General features: G+C 51.5%; 1 protein-coding gene across 4 annotated transcripts; it reads left to right on the top strand.

Annotated features, from left to right (window-relative positions):
- The first annotated feature begins 646 nt into the window (after nucleotides 1–646).
- PDYN (prodynorphin) lies at nucleotides 647–16,143 on the top strand. Of its 4 annotated transcripts, XM_032351215.1 has the most exons (5): nucleotides 647–1,063; nucleotides 2,312–2,368; nucleotides 6,548–6,607; nucleotides 11,914–12,061; nucleotides 13,360–16,143. In XM_032351215.1, the coding sequence occupies exons 4-5, from the start codon at nucleotides 11,933–11,935 to the stop codon at nucleotides 14,005–14,007; spliced, it is 777 nt and encodes a 258-aa protein (XP_032207106.1). In that variant the 5' UTR covers nucleotides 647–1,063; nucleotides 2,312–2,368; nucleotides 6,548–6,607; nucleotides 11,914–11,932; the 3' UTR covers nucleotides 14,008–16,143. The 4 variants fall into 4 exon arrangements, with proteins under 4 accessions (XP_032207106.1, XP_032207108.1, XP_032207105.1 ...); XM_032351214.1 differs by lacking the exon at nucleotides 6,548–6,607 and having other exon boundaries at nucleotides 649–1,063; nucleotides 13,360–16,142; XM_032351216.1 differs by lacking the exons at nucleotides 647–1,063; nucleotides 6,548–6,607 and adding an exon at nucleotides 1,272–1,290 and having other exon boundaries at nucleotides 13,360–16,142.
- The last annotated feature ends 578 nt before the right edge of the window (nucleotides 16,144–16,721 follow it).

Here is a 16,721-nt window from a genome sequence, read left to right as displayed (position 1 = left end):
GGTTGTGCCTGGCACCAGCCCAGGCATGTACCAGAGTCGACAGTGGGTGCAGGCAAGTGTGCACACAAAAACATTCCAGCACACGCGTGAGCAGCGGCACGCGGAGCCACCGTGGCACACGGCACAGGGCACTGGCTCCGGCTGCCCTCCCCTTCTCATCGCTTCCCTCGGCGGGGGGCTCTCTGCCTCTTCTGCTGTCTCTAGATCTCCTCATCCGAGCCTGTCCTCTTTCCTGGTTTCCTTCTCTCTCTTCCTCTGACTCTCCCTCCGGTTCCCCCATCTCTCTGGACGGCCCCATCTCTGGCACTCCACGTGTCTCCGTTTTCCCAACTCTTTCTCGTCTGTATCACGCCCTATTTCTCTGACAGCGTCTCTTTCTCTTTCCATGTCTCTGAATCTTCTGTTTCGCTGCCTCTCTCTCTCTGTGTCCCCATCTGTCTCCATATCTGTCTGACTCCCTCTCTCTGTCTCCAGATCTGTCTGACTCTATCTCTCTCTGTGTCTCCATCTGTCTCTCTATCTCTCTGTCTCTCTCTTTCTGTGTCTCTCTTTCTCCAACTCTTTCTGTCTCTGTCCTCCCCTACCTCTCTCTCTCGCTCTCTTTTTTCTCTGACACTCTCCTGGAAACGCATCAAAGACTGAAGTGGCCGGATTTCAAGTGACAAACAGCACTACACCCAGGATCCAGCCCCCTCCCTGCACGGCTGCCTTCCTCCTCCACATCCCCTGTCACGAAGAGAAGCCTATTGTGTGGGGCCCAGGGAGTTCGAGTTGAAGGGCCTGGGGGTCTGTGCCTCTGACTGCTCTGAGCTACTTCCCCATTGGCTCCCAGCAGCCTGTGCTCAGCAAGGGCTGAGCGACAGGGGGAGGCTCCAGTCCATAAAAGGGGGGGGCGAGGCACCAGAACTGCCATTCTGAGGGGCTTTGGTGGTGCTCACAGCCGCCTCTTTGGCACCTCCTCCCGAGCCAGAGTCAGGGAGACCCCCGAGTCCTGACCCAGGCACCTGCCACCACCCTCTGACCTGCTCTGCCAGAAGCTGCCCAGGGACAAAGAAGAGCACAGGTAATATCCAGAGGGGCACGGGAATCTCTCTTTTGATGGTATTTGTTTTTCCCGGTCCTCTGGACCTGCGGGTGATAAGAGCTCGGGCTGGGAGATTTCAGGTCTGGGTCTGATAATTCGGCAGACAGAGTTACAGTTATGAGGTTAGTTTACAAACCCCCAGATCCGTCAGCGTGAGACGGATGGTTTCTTGGAATCCTCCCTCAGCGCAGCCCCGGCTTAAACAGGTGGGTTCTTCTCCCTCAAGAGTACCACCCCTCGGTTTTAGCTCCAGGGTCTTCTTTCTTCCCCGGTGGTCGGCACACATGGTTCCCATGTGAGGATGGGATGCCCCGGGTGGAAGAAGTGAGTTGAGCCACTCAGGGCGGTTTTAAAGGTCAGTGATTCTCGCCGGACTTAGAGAACAAGATCTGGGGGACGTTAATGAGATTCAGGGCTCTGGCATTTACTGGGTATCATGTACATCAATGTACAAACCAAGTTCAGCCTTTTCATTCTTTTTCCGATCCTGTTTAATTGCTGACAGGGTGCTGGCTTGAGTGGTTTCCCTTTGACATAATTTACCCAGAAATGAAGTTTGGGGCTATTTTGTTGGGAAGGAACAGGGAAACGAGAGTGACAGCGTGTCAGGAGGCTCAGGCTTCACAGGATTTTTCTTGTCAATTTTCCTTCGCAAGGACTTGTTGCTTTCATGTAAATTATAGCCCAGTTGGGCAGGGACAAAGAAGCTCAGATGGGAAAGCCATTTGCTCACTGGTAAAGATATCCTTGTTCAAAGAAAGTATTCTAGAATCCTGAAGTTTGACTCTAGCAAAAAAGCTGGTGAGCTTCAGAGAAAAGAAAAAAAGGGGAGAAAGAAAAGCCTGGTGACGACATGGAGGTTGAATAGTAAATTCTGTGACCTCGTAATTTTTCCTGGGTACCTTTTACCTAGAATCTCTCCAAGCTTTACAAACATTCCTTAATTAAGCCTCCAACCTTCCCAGGGGAAACAAGCTCTTCAGGTTATTGGATCTGATTTCAATTCCCTTCCCACAGACTGAAAGTCTTCATTACCATCTTTCTTCCAAGGGTTGGTAAAATGTACAAGTCTTTCTAATTTGACAGGCGCTCCAGTCAAGATCCATTGCGAACGTTGCAGAATGTCAACCCCCGGCCTCCCCCTCCCACGGCCCCATCTCTCCCTCTTTCCCCCTTTCTTCCTCCCCTCAATCCCACTTCACCTTGCCTTTTGTTCTATTTCTGCAGGTCATTAATCTCCAGGCTTTGAGATCTGCGTGGGGGAGCTGTTGCAGCAGCCCTGGGGTGAGCTGGGCTGCCTGGGGGAGGTTTGCGTTTGCTGACGGGATCTCAAGCCCACTGCTTTGCCCCAGATGAGCTAGACGTGTGATGGGTGTGTCTCCGCCGGCAGCTGGGGGTTGGATGTCGCCATGCTTCCTGAGGAACCTAGCAGGTTTTAGCAGAGCAGGCAAAGGGACTGGCTCGGGGGGCTAGCTGAGAAATTTACCATCACCCTAAACCAAACGGACAGGGATTAGCGTCTTGAGATAACTCCTGGGAGCTAGGAATGGTCCATATTTTGTCTTCATGTGTGTTTCACAATAACCCAGACGAGGGTTCAAATCTCAGGTCTCACCACTCATTGGCTGTGTGTTTGGGGACAGTAGTCGAGAGTTCATTTCCTCACCCACATGGTATGGATAATAGTGATGACCTCTGAAGGTTATTGCGAGACTCCCACGGGATACTGTAATATGCCTGGCATTCAGTAGATACTCAATAAATGCCATAGTGACTGCTCAAGTTCTCACTGTCCCTTCCCCCTTTGTCTGTTATAATACCCTTTATCACCCCTACACCATCAAGCCCTGCTCCACGTCCGGGAAATAGGTCTAGTATTTCAGTTGGCGGCGCTGACTCTGTCTTCTCCTCCCCGTCCCATTCTCTCCGCACCCACAGACCATTTCTTCATCTGTTGCCTCGGGATCATGAAGTCTCTTCCTGATCGATCCTCCCTACCCCCCTCCTCCTGCCTCCCTCCTTGGGCCATTCCTGCACAATTGTTGTATTTATTAGATGTCTTCCATCATTCGAAGTGGGATCGATAGTTGGTGGTTTGATTTCAACGTGTGTCTGAGAAAGCGCAGTCAGCGAGCTGATTTCTCTCACCGTTTTCGCTCATCTCAGCCCATAAACGTTGGTTCATCTCACCGCGCCTGACAAAGGGCTAAAACGATTTCACCGAGACGGGGCTCGCCATTGTGGCTGGCAGTAAATATTTCTGGAGACACACAGGAAGTCCAGGATCAGGCCCTGGAGAGGGAGACGGGTCCTGGGTCCTTTGATGTTGGGCCTCGTTAATCGCTCCCAGCCCAAGTCCAGATTGATGTTCCTGGCAGGAGGGTAAAGGGCCTAGATCCACGAGACACAGCCACGGGCTTGGGCTCAGGAGACTTCTCCCGGAGGTCATTCAGCTGTCACCCTGGCTGGAGAGGTAGGCTCTAGGTAGGGTTGCCTACCATCATCTACCATCTACCACCTATTTGTCTACCATCGTTCGGCTCTTTGACCTGTTAGTGGACAGTTCAGTCTAAGCTGAGAAGGGTTTAGTGAGCAGTTATTATGTGGTTGGCCCACGGGTCCACTGGCAAGAGGAGGAATTGGTGTTTGTGATCACACAGTAGGTCAACGCGCTGAATCGAAGTCCCCTCCCGGCCCTGCCTTCCCCTGATCTGCTTCTGTTCCCTCCCCTCCTCCTTTTTTCCTCCTGTGCCTTCTCCTGTTTGTTCCATCCCCTCTCCTGCTCTGTTCTCCATCATCTCCCAGCTTCTCTAGTGTCTTTAGCTCTTTCTCTGTGCACAAGAGCCTCTGCTGGTCTTTTGGGCGCACGCACCTCTCTGTCTCTGTCTCCCTCTCAGTCTCTGTCTCTCTGCATCTCAATCCCCATCTGTCTCTGGCCCATCCTCCTTTGCCTTTCTCCCCGTCCCTTAATGGCACCAAATAACAAAGGGCGGGGGTTTCACGGGACTCCTGCTCTTAAAGATCACTCTTTTAAAAACAAAGTTAATAACCCCCCATGACCATGGAGTGCAGGGCCCTGTTTCACTCTGGTCCTTGAACAGCAAGTGGCCTAGGAGAGAGGGCTGTATCCCACGTTCTGTGCTTTGATTCTTGCTGGACTGCACGGGCGGGGGCGGGGGGGGTTCACTTTCCATTCGAGACTCGAGCCCTCCTCCCCGCCCCTCCCCCGCGGACAGTCCATTCTTTGTTAATGACCCTAAAGGCCTCACAAGAACGCTGTCTGCCACTTCTCCGGATCCAGTCCCTGGAGACCAGCAGTGATGAACTTTATATGCTTTTGGGTGTGGGGGAGGGTAAAACTCCAGAAACAGGAGAGAACGGGAGAGTTTGGTGGGAGGGTCCACTGGACGTTTAATGTGACCCCACACCTCAGGCACGGTATCTGGGTGGGTCTGCAGACTGACTTTCAAGTCTGCTTCTGCTGTGTCCTTGCCTCTCGGCCTTGACCTGGTGATCTTGCCTCTCTGGGACCTTCTTTCCTCATCTGGAAAATGGGGCTCATCGTGCCAGCTTCCTGGATTCTCCTGAGGGCAAACATGCAGGAATGGGACTGAAAGCGAGTTTGGCCCCATAGCTATGCCTTCGGCAGGGATGCTACGGTCTCAGAGAACCCCAGCTCAGCCACACATGCCCTTGGGACCCCGGGGGTGTGTGGTCCCTTGGTCCTCACCCTTCCCACCCAAGCCCATAAAGGAGGCACCTGCCCCAGCGGTGGCCGCGGGAGGCCATGGGCCTGGCACAGAGCAGCTGCGCCGGGCTCCTAGACGCCGGCCGTGGGCAGGCTGTTGGAGGGTCATTGAAACGCCAGTTCCTCAGTGCGAGTCACTGCCTGGGGGTGGGAGGCCCGGGCTCTATCTCCACTTCCCTCCTGACTCATGTTGTGACCTTAAACAAGTGACTTCATTCCTACCTTTTCCCATTTCCTCTTCTATCAAATAGGGATAATCATATGCGATAAAGTGCTGGGAGAGATAATTGCAATGTTAAATCAAGCCATTATTATTCCATGCTGGCTTTTTAATGCTTGCCGCTCCTCTGAGCCCTCTGCCTACAATATAGAAATATCACCGCCAGGAGATGAGTGGGCGGGGAAGGCAGTCCCTTCCCTCCCAAGGAACTCTGGGGCCTGGGGGGTCGCCAGGGCGGCCCTGGCACAGGGGAGGGGGTGATGCGGCCCCTTCACAGACAAGAAGCCAGAAGCCAGGGCTTGGGGAGGAGGGTGGCTGCTCTCTGATTTTTCTCAAGAAAGTCAGCTTCAAAACAATGAGAATAAACAGAATTAGAAAAATGGTGATAAGAGCAATGAAAGCAGGAGTCGGCGAACTTGGTCCATGGAAGACCAGCTAGTCTGTAGTTTGGGGCATCTGGGCTTCTGGTCCCTGTCTCAACCCTACGCTTACGACGATGAGCAGATAGGATGGGTATTGGATGTGTTCTCGGGGTTCTCCAGAGACATGGAAACAGTAGGATGTGTACATATAGAGAAAGAGAATTAGTAGAAGGAATTGGATCATGTGATTATGGAGGCTGGTGGGTCCAAAATTTCCTTGCCTCTTAGGGGAGAATCCCCCCTCCTCCCCGCCAGCTTCTGCTTCCCTCCCTGGGCTGTCACAAAGCCCACGAGGCAGGGGCTGAGGAAGTCCTTCAGGGACCTGCAAGTAAAGAGGGTTTTTCTTTGGGAGGGCTGTGGGGAGGCCCCTGGGCGCACTCAGTCCATGGAGGGGGCCCCTCCTTCCCTAGTGGCCACCAGGTCACTTTCCACTGGGGTCTGCCTGCCCGACGCTATCCCCCCGACCCCCACCGCCCCCACACACCTTGAGCATCCAAGTGCCATTTCTTCTTAGCCTTTCTGGTTGACAAGCAGGCAGGGCTACTTCTGATGCATGACTTTAAGCAAATCCCCCAACAAAGGTGAAAGGACCCATCTGGCAGGGCTCAGTAATTTGTTTATCCTACAATAGGAAGGAAATAGGATTGCCTGGGGAAGATCTCAGGGCTCATGTGTCTTTATTAGAGTCACCTTTTAACCCAGAGAGATCTCGTCAGAAGCCTAGCTCCCGTTGACAAACCAAACGAACTCTGGCAGGCGACTTCTTCTTCCCCAGCCTCAGTATTCTCCTCTGTACAAAGGGTATAAAGACATCTGCGCCCAGGGCTGTGCTGAGGATTAGAATTGTGTGTGTAAAGTGGGAACGCCCAACCTGGCACCTAGCAGGCTCTTGAGCTGTGGTGGCCGTTACTGGACCAATGTGACTGTGGATGTGGAGTGTTCGGTGCTGCCTGGCACACAGTAGGCCCTACACACGTGGCCGTTTATTCATTCAACAACTCGTTTTTTGGTCTTTGAACTGTGTTCCAGGCATGTGTTCTCACTCCTTTCTGCCTTCTTTTGGCACCTCCTAGAGACTAAGAGTTGAATGGAGCCTTCATATTCTGCTGTGTAAAGCACTGACTATGTGCCAGGTACCTGGCTGGGGGCCATGTGCATGATCTCTTACTTAATTCCTATGCCCACCCCCTGACACATTATTATTAGCCCCACTATGTGACCAAGAAGATGGAGACACAGCAAAGTCAAGTAATTTTCCCAGACTGGGGCTAAGGGGTGGGTTGGGTTTTGAATCCGCAGAACTAAGGACTTGTTGATCCCGCTTCTGGGTCAGGAAGGACTTGGAGGCGCCCCTTTCCTTTCTGACCCCACGCTCCTTCTCCAGGTTATTGGAGAAGGCACTGCAGTCAACCGTCTATCAGGTGCTCAGCAGCAGACGTGAGGGAAGCCACTGGGTGGGGACAGTGGTGACCAGGCTGCACGTGTCCCTTGGGTAATGGTTGCCCTATGGCAGTGCAGGCCCAATGTCTCCAGAACTTCTGATTTATTTTTTAATATTTTATTTATTTATTTGACAGACAGAAATCACAAGTAGGCAGAGAGGCAGGCAGAGCAGGGGGAAAGCAGGCTCCCCAATGAACAGAGAGCCCGATGTGGGGCTAGATCCCTGGACCCTGGGATCACGACCCGAGCTGAAGGCAGAGGCCTCAACCCACTGAGCCACCCAGGTGCCCCAGAACTTCTGATTTTTAAATATAGGTCAGAAATTAAGATTTTGAAATATAAAAACATCCCAAGTTAAAATTGGTGACAACAGAATTAAAAAAAAAAAAATCCTTATGCAAGACAAAACACCTTGTGCCTCTTTGCTGAATTTGTCCCTCAGGCAGCTGGTCTGCAGCCTCTGGACATTTGCCTTGTGCAGGGAGAAAGCTGCGGGCTGAGGAGGAGGAAGCCAGAGGCCTCAGCCCTGCCTGACCCTGCCTGACCCCGCCATCACTGCCCTGACCCTCCCTGGGCAGCCCTCTGCTTGTTCCCCATGCCATTAACGTCCCTCCCCAGTTCTTCCTGGGAAAGCCACTGAGGCTCAGGGGGCCAGGGCTATGTTGGTGGGGTGTGGGTTGTGTGTGTGGGGTGGGGGTGAGAGGGGCTTTGCTGGAAGACAGGGACTTGGTCCTTCCCAGGGCCAAGGAACCCCAACTCTGCTCACACCTTGAGCAAGTCAAGGAAAAAAAATCAAAGCCTCAGAATCAAGTCCCTAATATTCAGCACATCACCGGGTTCCTTCTTCTGCCTTTCCCCTCCCCCTTCATCCCTCCTCCCCCTTCCGCTTCCTGTCCGCCCTCTTCTCTTATTTCCTCTTCCCTCCCCTTCCCTGGCTCCCTGGTTTCCACAACATTTCCTTTAGCAATGTTGGTCTTGGACAACCGCAGACCCCGTGAGGTTTCTCAAGGGGCACAGAGCCGTGATCCAGAAAAATTCAGACTGGGTTTCCCAGATGTCCAGGGGTGGCCTGTTGTATCCGCTCAACAAACCTGGGGGAGCTCTTGCTCTCGCTGGGCACGCTGTTCACTCATCCATTCATCATCAGTCCTCAGACGGCCTTTACCTTCTCATAGCGTAAGAGCGAAATGCAGACTCCTCACCTTGGCCTACAGGGGCCAACACCATCTGGCCACAGCTCCTCTGTCTGCTTTTCTACCCCAGTCTCCTGCCTCATGCCCCCTCATCCACCCTGGCCGCCTTGTCATCCTCAAACCCACCACACACTCTCCCTGTAGAGACTTTGACTTGCAGAGATGAAGTCCCCCCCGCCCCGCCCCCCCGCCCCCCCCCCCCCCCCCCCCCCGACCCCGGTCAGGGAACTCAGAAAACAAGAGGCAGTTATGTGACAGAGCCAGCATAGGTGACTGTGGGAGGTCTGACAAGGGGGTTAATCCAGGCAGACTTCCTGGAGGAGGCAAAAGAGGCTGAGTTTTGAAGAACAAATCAGAGTCAGCCAGGTCAGAGGCAGATGGGAGCAGATGGGGGGTGAGGTGAGAAAGGTGTTCCAGGCAGAGGGAGTCCCTTGGGCAAAGCCCGGGGCACATGGGGCACTCTTGTTGGAATTGCAGGGGGCACGGTCATGCCTGCAGGCAAAGCTCACAGCCAGCCAGTCTCGGTGCTGTGCATTTGCTGGGATCCCTTAGACAGATGACGTAAGCTCTGTGCTTCCATTTCCCTGCTTGTAGAATGGAAAGAATAGTAGTCCTTGTTTTATGGGGTTGTTAGGAGGCAAATGGGTTAAGACGCAGGTGGGTCTCAGCATGGCCTGGCACCCAGTGCACGCTAGTCGCGTCAGCTCCTCTTAGTGGGAAAGCCCGTGAGCAGCTGGCTAAGAGGCAGGGTTCCTCTCAAAGGCCGGGAGGCAGGGCAGGGGTGCAGTCAGATTGGCAAGATTGGAGGAGCCAGGAGGCGGCTGCCTGGAGGGAGAAGCTGGAGGCTGGGGGTGGGGGTGGGCAGTGGACTGGGGGAGCCTGGCCAGTACCTCATGGTTAAGAAAGTGGGCTCGAGCCAGATCACTGGGGATGCAAATCCCAGCTTTGCCACTTACTTGCTCTAGAATCTTGACAGGTGTCTGAACTCAGTTTCCCGATCTGTAAAGTGGGCGTGACAATAGTACCCACCCCAGAGAGTCGTGATGAATAGAAATGAATTCATTCATGAGAATCATTTAGAACATCATGAGTACTTAACATCCGTCTGATCAGCTAGGATAATTATTAAATATAAAGTTAGTGGATGAAAGGAAAGTCTGCTGACGCTATTTTTGCCTGGGACAAAAAGGATCTCAAATCAGGCCTCCTACCTTGGCAGCCAAGCTGTGTGGGAAGCCTAGGGGCGGGGAACTGTGTGGTGTAGTCTCCTCCTCCACGACAGGTAAATCACTGCTGATCTAAGGGGTCAGCCTCACCATCGCCATCGCCCATAAAGAAGAAAACAGGAGCTGCCTGCTTTGTATATGCACATGAGAGGTCCAGCTTACTCTCCCGGAGGACAACGTTGCTCAGCAGCTGGTAGAGCATAAGACTGTCCAGGGTGGGCAAGAGAGGTGCGATGGACCCATGTCTACTTCCCTGGGTTTTCTTCCCTGAGCCTCCCTGCTTCAGGGAGCAGAACTTGCCCAGCTTCAAGAGAAGCCTGGGTTCTCTTCTTTAGTTGCTGTGTGACCTCAGGAGATCTGTCAAGCCTCTCTGATCACCAGTGTTCTCATCTACAGAGTGGGGATGATGATACCCACCTCCCACAGTTGGTGGGTAGATTGAGAACAATATACAAGTCAAAGGCCCTGGGCACTGGGTCCTCTGGGTCTCGCAGAGGGTTCAGCTGTTAATGAATCAATGCTCTGGAAATGGTAGTCATTAAGGACACAAGTGTGGGGAGTCAAGCAGAACAGTCTTGCTCCCCAGCTTCTCTGCTTGCTGTAGGACTTGGGCGATTCACTGAACCAGAAGTGGCACCTTGCTGGGGAGGAGTAGATGGGATGATGGACAGCAGGGCTTGGTAAATGCTGTCTGGGATCTTACTAGGCATACTGGGGAGGGGTAGTGGATGGGAGAGGATCTACTGTGTGCTTGAGAGGGAGACCCTCTGAGCTACAATGAGGGGCTCGGGTGGTGGGGAGGTACCCGCTAGATCCCCTGAGCAAACTGGGCAGTTCGCAGCAAAGGCAGGCACGGGAGACTTGGAGGAGGGAAGGAGGACAGTGTCCCTGAGAGCAGTGTGATGGGTGTCCGGCAGCAAAGACCAGGCTGGGCAGAGCCTGGAGCCTCCCACCCAGAGAGGAGTGTCTCAGAAGAACTCCCTATTTCCAGTTGGGAGAATGGTCCTGTGCCCCCTTCTGAATGGCACTGAGCCTTGATATTTGTTTTATAAGGAGTTAATTATAAGAGGAAGAGCTTTAAACACACTATTTGCAATGCATGAACTCTAATGCCTAGCATTTACTGCATGTGCGTGCTAGAGGTGGGTCAGGGACAGCCAGAACCATGACAGGTCCCTGAAGGAGCTAACACTCTAGCGGGGTCGATGATACTTGCCAAGAACTACAGCAAACCAACACCAAATCCATAGGATCCTATGAGATGGTGAGTACTCTGGTGCCAGCAAAGCAGCGTGACTGAAGAGGAGTCAGGAAGCAGCTTTAAATCCAGGGGGCTGCAGATAGCTCCCTGGTGATTTGACATTGACTTCATCTAATTACAAGAAGGAACAAACCATGTTAAGATCTCGGCTAAGAGTACTGTGGCGGGGGTGAGGGGTGAGGTGGGGGGTGGGTGCATGGATGGAATGTGCAAAGGCCCTGGGGTAGAAGCAAGCTTGGCAGGTTTGAAGAATGCAGAGAGAGATGAAAATAAGACACAACTCCTGCCTTCATGGAGCCAAAGCCTGAAGACTCAGATAATTACCAAATGGTGGAATATTTTGATGGAGGAGGCACAAGTTTTGGGGTGATTGCAAAGGAGGAACATTCTATCCAGCCTTGGAGGTCAGGAAAAGTTGCCTGGAGGAAGTGACATCTAATGTAGGGACTACATTAGCAGGTAATAGAAGAGGAGTGGAAGGGTTTTCCAGCTGAGGGAACAGCATATGCAAAGGACTGGAGATGGGACAGGGCCTGATACATTTATTAGGGGAATTGCAAGTAACTCAATGTGGTTGGGACCAAGTCTTAGGGTGTAGGGGATGAGACTGAGAGTGTTCCTATAATTTAGAAAGGGGTCCAGGCCTGACCCCGACTAACAGATCTGATCGCAGAATTGCCATACTGAGCAGGGCATTTTAGAAGGGATCCAAGAAGGCAGGGAGGCCAGCTCGGAGGAGGTGGCCACAGTAAGTAGATGGCCACAGTAAGTAGAAGTGCTGGGGTGAAAAAGGCAAATTCCAGAGAACTTACAAGGCAGAAAGGACTGGCCTGGGGACAAGCTGAGGAGTGGGGACAAAGGCAGGTGATGGGGCCTCAGAGAATCCAGGAAAACAGGTGCTGATTGCCTTTTGGCTTGGGGGATGGGCAAAGTGGGTTTTGAAGTTTCACCATCCCAGGTCAAGTCTTGGCTTGTCCACTGCCTAGCTGTGCAGGCAATCTCTTCCCCTTTGAGCCTCAACTTCCCCACCTGTCTGATGAAAACAGCACAGCCCACCTCTGGAGCTATTATACAGATAAGTGTGAGCATGGGGGGAAAGTTCCTGGCCTGTAGCAGGTACTCAGCACATTAATACCCTTCCTTGATCCCTGGCCTTGGGCAACCACTGTGCCTCCTGGGGCCTCTATTTTCCTGACTGTGAAATGGGAATGAGGTTATTGGCCTTGCAGTATTTCCAGCGGGGTTGGCCGGATGGCTCCGGACACTGACAGAGCAGGCGCTCACATATCCCTTCTCTTCTCTTTCTCCTTCCGCAGCAGGAAGAGAGGAGACAGCATGGCGTGGCAGGGGCTGGTGCTGGCCACCTGCCTTCTCGTGCTCCCCTCAGTCATGGCAGACTGCTTATCCCAGTGCTCCCTTTGTGCTGTGAAGACCCAGGATGGGCCCAAGCCCGTCGACCCTCTGGTAGGTCCTGGGCCTGTGTGCGGAAGGGGGTGTGTGTGCGGAGTTTGGGCCACTGTACGTCTGGTCTGTAGACTTGTCCCACCTGTGCCAGACACATCCTGCCGTGGGGTTATCCTGGGCACCCGAGACTGCAGGTTCCCCCTTCTATCCCCACCTCTGAGTTCACCACCCCTGGCTTGCTCAGGCCTGGGACGGACACAGGTTTCCAGGGAGACTGATGCCTTGCAACAAAGAGGGTCAATAAGGAGGCAGCGCTGGCTTTGGGAGTGGGCAGCCTATGGCAACTTTCTAGGGCTTCTTTCTACCAGGCTGAGGGCACCTCCTAGTCTAGCCACTCCCGTGGGAGGAGGTCTTTCCAACCACAACTAAATGCCCGGATCTGGTTGACAAGATCCAAGCCTGGACCCTTCTCTTGGATCTTAGCATTTCTAGGCCTGGCCTTGTTGGCTTTGCTTTGAATCCAGCTCCCCCATGTGTTTCTCCCTTGATGGCATACAGGTGAGATTAAAGGTTCCAAGGTTGTGGTGGACAGAGCACAGGCTTTGGGTCTGTCACTTTCTCACTCCGAGACTCTGGAACACGCCTGCCTTCATTCTCCACATCCACAAAATGGGTGTGATTCTTTGAAATAACAATGCGAAGGACCAAACACACGGTTCTAGCTGTTCTTCACTGAGAGGCAGACCATCACAGGGGAGCTCCCTGGTTAAGCAAGCGGGCTTGTGGCGTTAGCCTGCCTCGGTCCAAGTTCCAGAATTGTCCCATGTTGTCACTGTCCTCCTCATGACCATCACCGTGATCACATTTGAATTCCCCCAGCACTCCTGTGAAGGAGACACTTTGTCGCCTGGGGTTTGTTGAGCCTTCCGACCCCTCACATGTGTTCTCTCCACCATCCGGGATGGCTTCCTTGTCTATTACATCCTTCACACCTGGGAAAGGGGGCGAGAGCCAAGTATTCTCTCTGGAGTCAGGAGCTCAGAGGATGAGTGAGTGCCCCACAGAGCACTCTGGGAAGATCTTACTTGGGATATTGGCATCGCCATTCGTAGCCATGTTTCCCTGGGAAAGCTGTTTCGCCTCTCCATGTCTCTTCCCTCATCTTGTGCACAGGTGCACCATCCCCTACCTTCATGCACCCCTGGGAGCATTAAAGTGGGAAGCCTGGGGCTTAGTAAGGGCAGCTACTTTTGATTTTCTGACATTGGACAAGGGATTCACTGGGGCAGAGGAGTACACGGGACTTGGCGGTTCAACGGGGGTGATGTTACCACTCTGGTCTTTTTGGGGTTTTGTAGATTTGTTCCCTGGAATGCCAGTCTGCTCTGCTGTCGGCTGAGGAGTGGGAGAGATGCCAAGGCCTTCTGTCTCTTTTCACCCCCTTCACCTTCGGGCTCAATGGCAAAGAAGACTTGGTGACCAAGGCCGCTTGGGAGGAACCCTATAGTGAGCTGGCTAAGCGCTCTGGATCCTTCCCGAAGGAGATTGAGAAAAACAGATTTCTCCTCAGCACCCCGACAGAGGAGGACACCCTGAGCAGGAGCCTGGCAGAGAGGCTCAGGGGTATCTCTGGCAGGTTCGGGGAGGGAGGGGAGTCTGAGCTGCTGGGGGACACCCAGCTGAATGATGATGCCGTGGAGGCTGGGGCATTGGATTCCAATGAGGAGGGGCCCAAGGAACAGGCCAAACGCTATGGGGGCTTCCTGCGCAAATACCCCAAGAGAAGCTCAGAGGTTGCTGGGGAAGGAGATGGGGAGGGCGATGGGGAGAAAATGGGCCATGAGGACCTATACAAACGCTATGGGGGCTTCCTGAGGCGCATCCGTCCCAAGCTCAAATGGGACAACCAGAAGCGCTATGGCGGTTTCCTCCGGCGCCAGTTCAAGGTAGTAACTCGGTCTCAGGAAGACCCCAATGCCTACTCCGGAGAGCTTCTTGATGGGTAATCCTCCCCCCATTGTGGAGTCAAGTCAGGAGCTCCCCCTGACACCCTTGCAGATTGGCGTGCCCTCATTCATCCTACCTTAGAGCCCCCATTCCCAATGCTCAGTTCAGCCTGGTGTGCAAAACACCCAAGCCCAGCCTGTCTCTTTTCTGTCTGGGGCACAGTGTTTGTCTGGGGTTAGCAAGGAGGAAGATGGAGGTTCCCCTCTCCAGTAGGCTCAGTGCTTGGCTTCAGCTCTAGAACACTGAAACTATCGCCAACAGCAGTTTTTCCTATTAAGCACCCCCTTAATAATGTGACTCCCCAGTTCCAGGAATCCAGACTGACATGTTATTCATCCCTCTAGATAAATAGCAAAACAAGATAAAGAAACAAATAGAAATCCTAACACTTCATCCCAAATCTTAAAGGACCTCCTTGTGCTCTCCACTTCGGAGACCATGCTTTAGGTAAAAGCCTCAAACACTGCATTTTCTTGGAAGTCCTACATCAGAGAGTTCGGTCCTCTGGTGGGCACGTGTTCAGTTGTGTCCCCTGTGTTCTCCTCGTTTAGAAACATACCTCTTAAGGAACCGAGTTCCCGGACTCTAGTTCATGTTGGTACCTTGGATAGCACCCCGCTCCTCCCAGGAGAGGAAGGGCGTGGAAACCCCTTCCAAAATGGTAATGAAAGCAGTTCTCCCACTGAATACTGAAATGATCAGGAAGGGAGCAAGACAAACCAATTTGCTCTATGCAGCAAACTCAAAATGTGGACCAGTTCCCTCAGCCCTCATTAAACTAATTAAACAGATCGGCAGCACACTCCCACCCCAGGATGAACTAAAGCTGAGTCAAGTTGATGAGGTTAAGCACAACCATGTTCTTGAGCAGCTGAATTGGCCGCCAAGAGTCTCAGCCATCTGGCCAAACATATGCATTGGGCATTGGGTAAGGGAATCCAGAAGCAACAGCTAGAAAGACAAAAAGGCGTTCTTCAACCCCTGTGATGATTCTTTCCTCTTGATTCTCAGAATAAAACCAGAAAGAGGCATGAAGTGATTAAGTGCTTGAGGCCAAATGAATTCCCTTGATTCAAATAACCCAGAATCAGAGGCAGAGACCTCCCAATTCTGCGGTTTCAATCAAAGTCTTCTCTCTCTCTCTGTTGCTCTTGCTTGCGCATCCCTAGGCACTACAGCTTGGTTCGTGCATCCAGGAGGCTGGGCATGATAGGAGAGGAAAGGGTCTTGAATTCAGTTAATTTGTCTAAGATGCTACTGAGCGTACCTCTTCGCGCACAACCCCCAGGTCCCTCATGATATTCTGAAATGTATGGATTGTTGTAGGGTTACTTCGTGTGCTTTTAAAAAATCCCACTTATGCAGTTTACCCAGAATTTGCTTATTCCTTAGCAGGCCTGTGTTATTTCATACTCCTCCAGTGCAATAAATAAAAGAAAGATGGTGATGACTCGGGGTGTGTATACGTGTGCCTCAGTCCCCAGAGCATAGAAAGACCATTTGCAGAAAAGAGTGCTGGGGAATGAAAAATACAACACACAGACACACACAGACACAGACATACAGACACACACAATCATGTCAGGAAACTAAGTGTAGGATAACAGAAAGAGCACAATCTTTAGAATGCCATCACCCTTAATTTGAGATCTGTGTGATATCGGGTAAGTTATTTGACCTCTCTGAGCCTTAGTTTCCTCTTCTGTGAAAGAAAGACCTCCCTGACTCCCAGAGACTGTCTCCTATGCTGGATTACTAAAGCAAGAGGGACAAATGTTTCCAGACAAAGGTGAAGAACTCTGTAGAGAGTGTGGCATAATGTCCTTTACTAAAATGACATGCTTTATTAAATGGCATCAAGGAGATGTCTTTAAATAGAGCTGGTATAGAAGAGTCCCAGTGGCTCCAGACCTCATGAGTCTCATTTAGTCACTGGCTTTCTGAGTGACTTCTTAGAAAACATAGGGCCAAGGAAGGTTGGTTTCCTTCATTCTTTCCTTCATTCAAAAAAGAATTAATTGAAAGCCTGCTGTGTGGCAGGTGTTTTTCTAGGTGCTGGACATACAGGAAAATAAAATGGACAAGGTCTCAGCTCTTATGGAAATTGTAGGCAATGAGGGGGAGACAAGGAAACAAAAATATGAATCTAAAATTAAAAATTAAATGTAAAAGAGATAAAATGTAATGAATTTAAAATTAAATATAAGTGAAATTTAAATTAATGGTAATTATTGTGAAGGGAATGACTGGGATTTAGTAATAATGGATAATAGGAGTAGGGGAGGAATATCCCTAGGGTGTTCAGGAAATCTTTCTTGAGGAATACTCCATTCTTACTGTTCATGGGATCAAGTTGGAAGGAAACTAAGGTTGGGATTATCTCCTCCAACTACCTACTCTGTGCCAAAATTGAAACATTGATAATAAATTTTAACTTGGATTTCACAACATATTGCTTCTCCTTAATAATTCAGTGAGGGGAAGTTCTATCTTTAGGTTGGGTTGAAATTAAGGTTTCTGTCATTTTGATGCATTGGGTCCTGATCTTGCTGTCTACCAGCCCAGGAACCTTTTCAGAATTTTCTTGCAAACAAATGGCTCCTAAGTATCTCAAATAAGTTAAGTGAACAACCAAAACCAAAACTAACCAAAAAACAAACAAAAAAAACTAAGTAATTTGTTGGCTCACATAAATGAAGAAGACAGGACATTT

The sequence above is a fragment of the Mustela erminea genome, chromosome 7, assembly GCF_009829155.1.
Source record: "Mustela erminea isolate mMusErm1 chromosome 7, mMusErm1.Pri, whole genome shotgun sequence".
Lineage (NCBI taxonomy): Eukaryota > Metazoa > Chordata > Mammalia > Carnivora > Mustelidae > Mustela > Mustela erminea.
The sequence above is the reverse complement of the archived record's forward strand: the minus strand, read 5'-3'. Positions and strand labels throughout refer to the sequence as shown.

Coding starts and splice junctions, on each gene's coding strand:
- PDYN (XM_032351215.1), top strand. CDS start 11,933: ATGGCGTGGCAGGGGCTGGTGCTGGCCACCTGCCTTCTCGTGCTCCCC. Junction 12,062..13,359: donor CCAAGCCCGTCGACCCTCTG/GTAGGTCCTGGG, acceptor GGGGTTTTGTAG/ATTTGTTCCCTGGAATGCCA.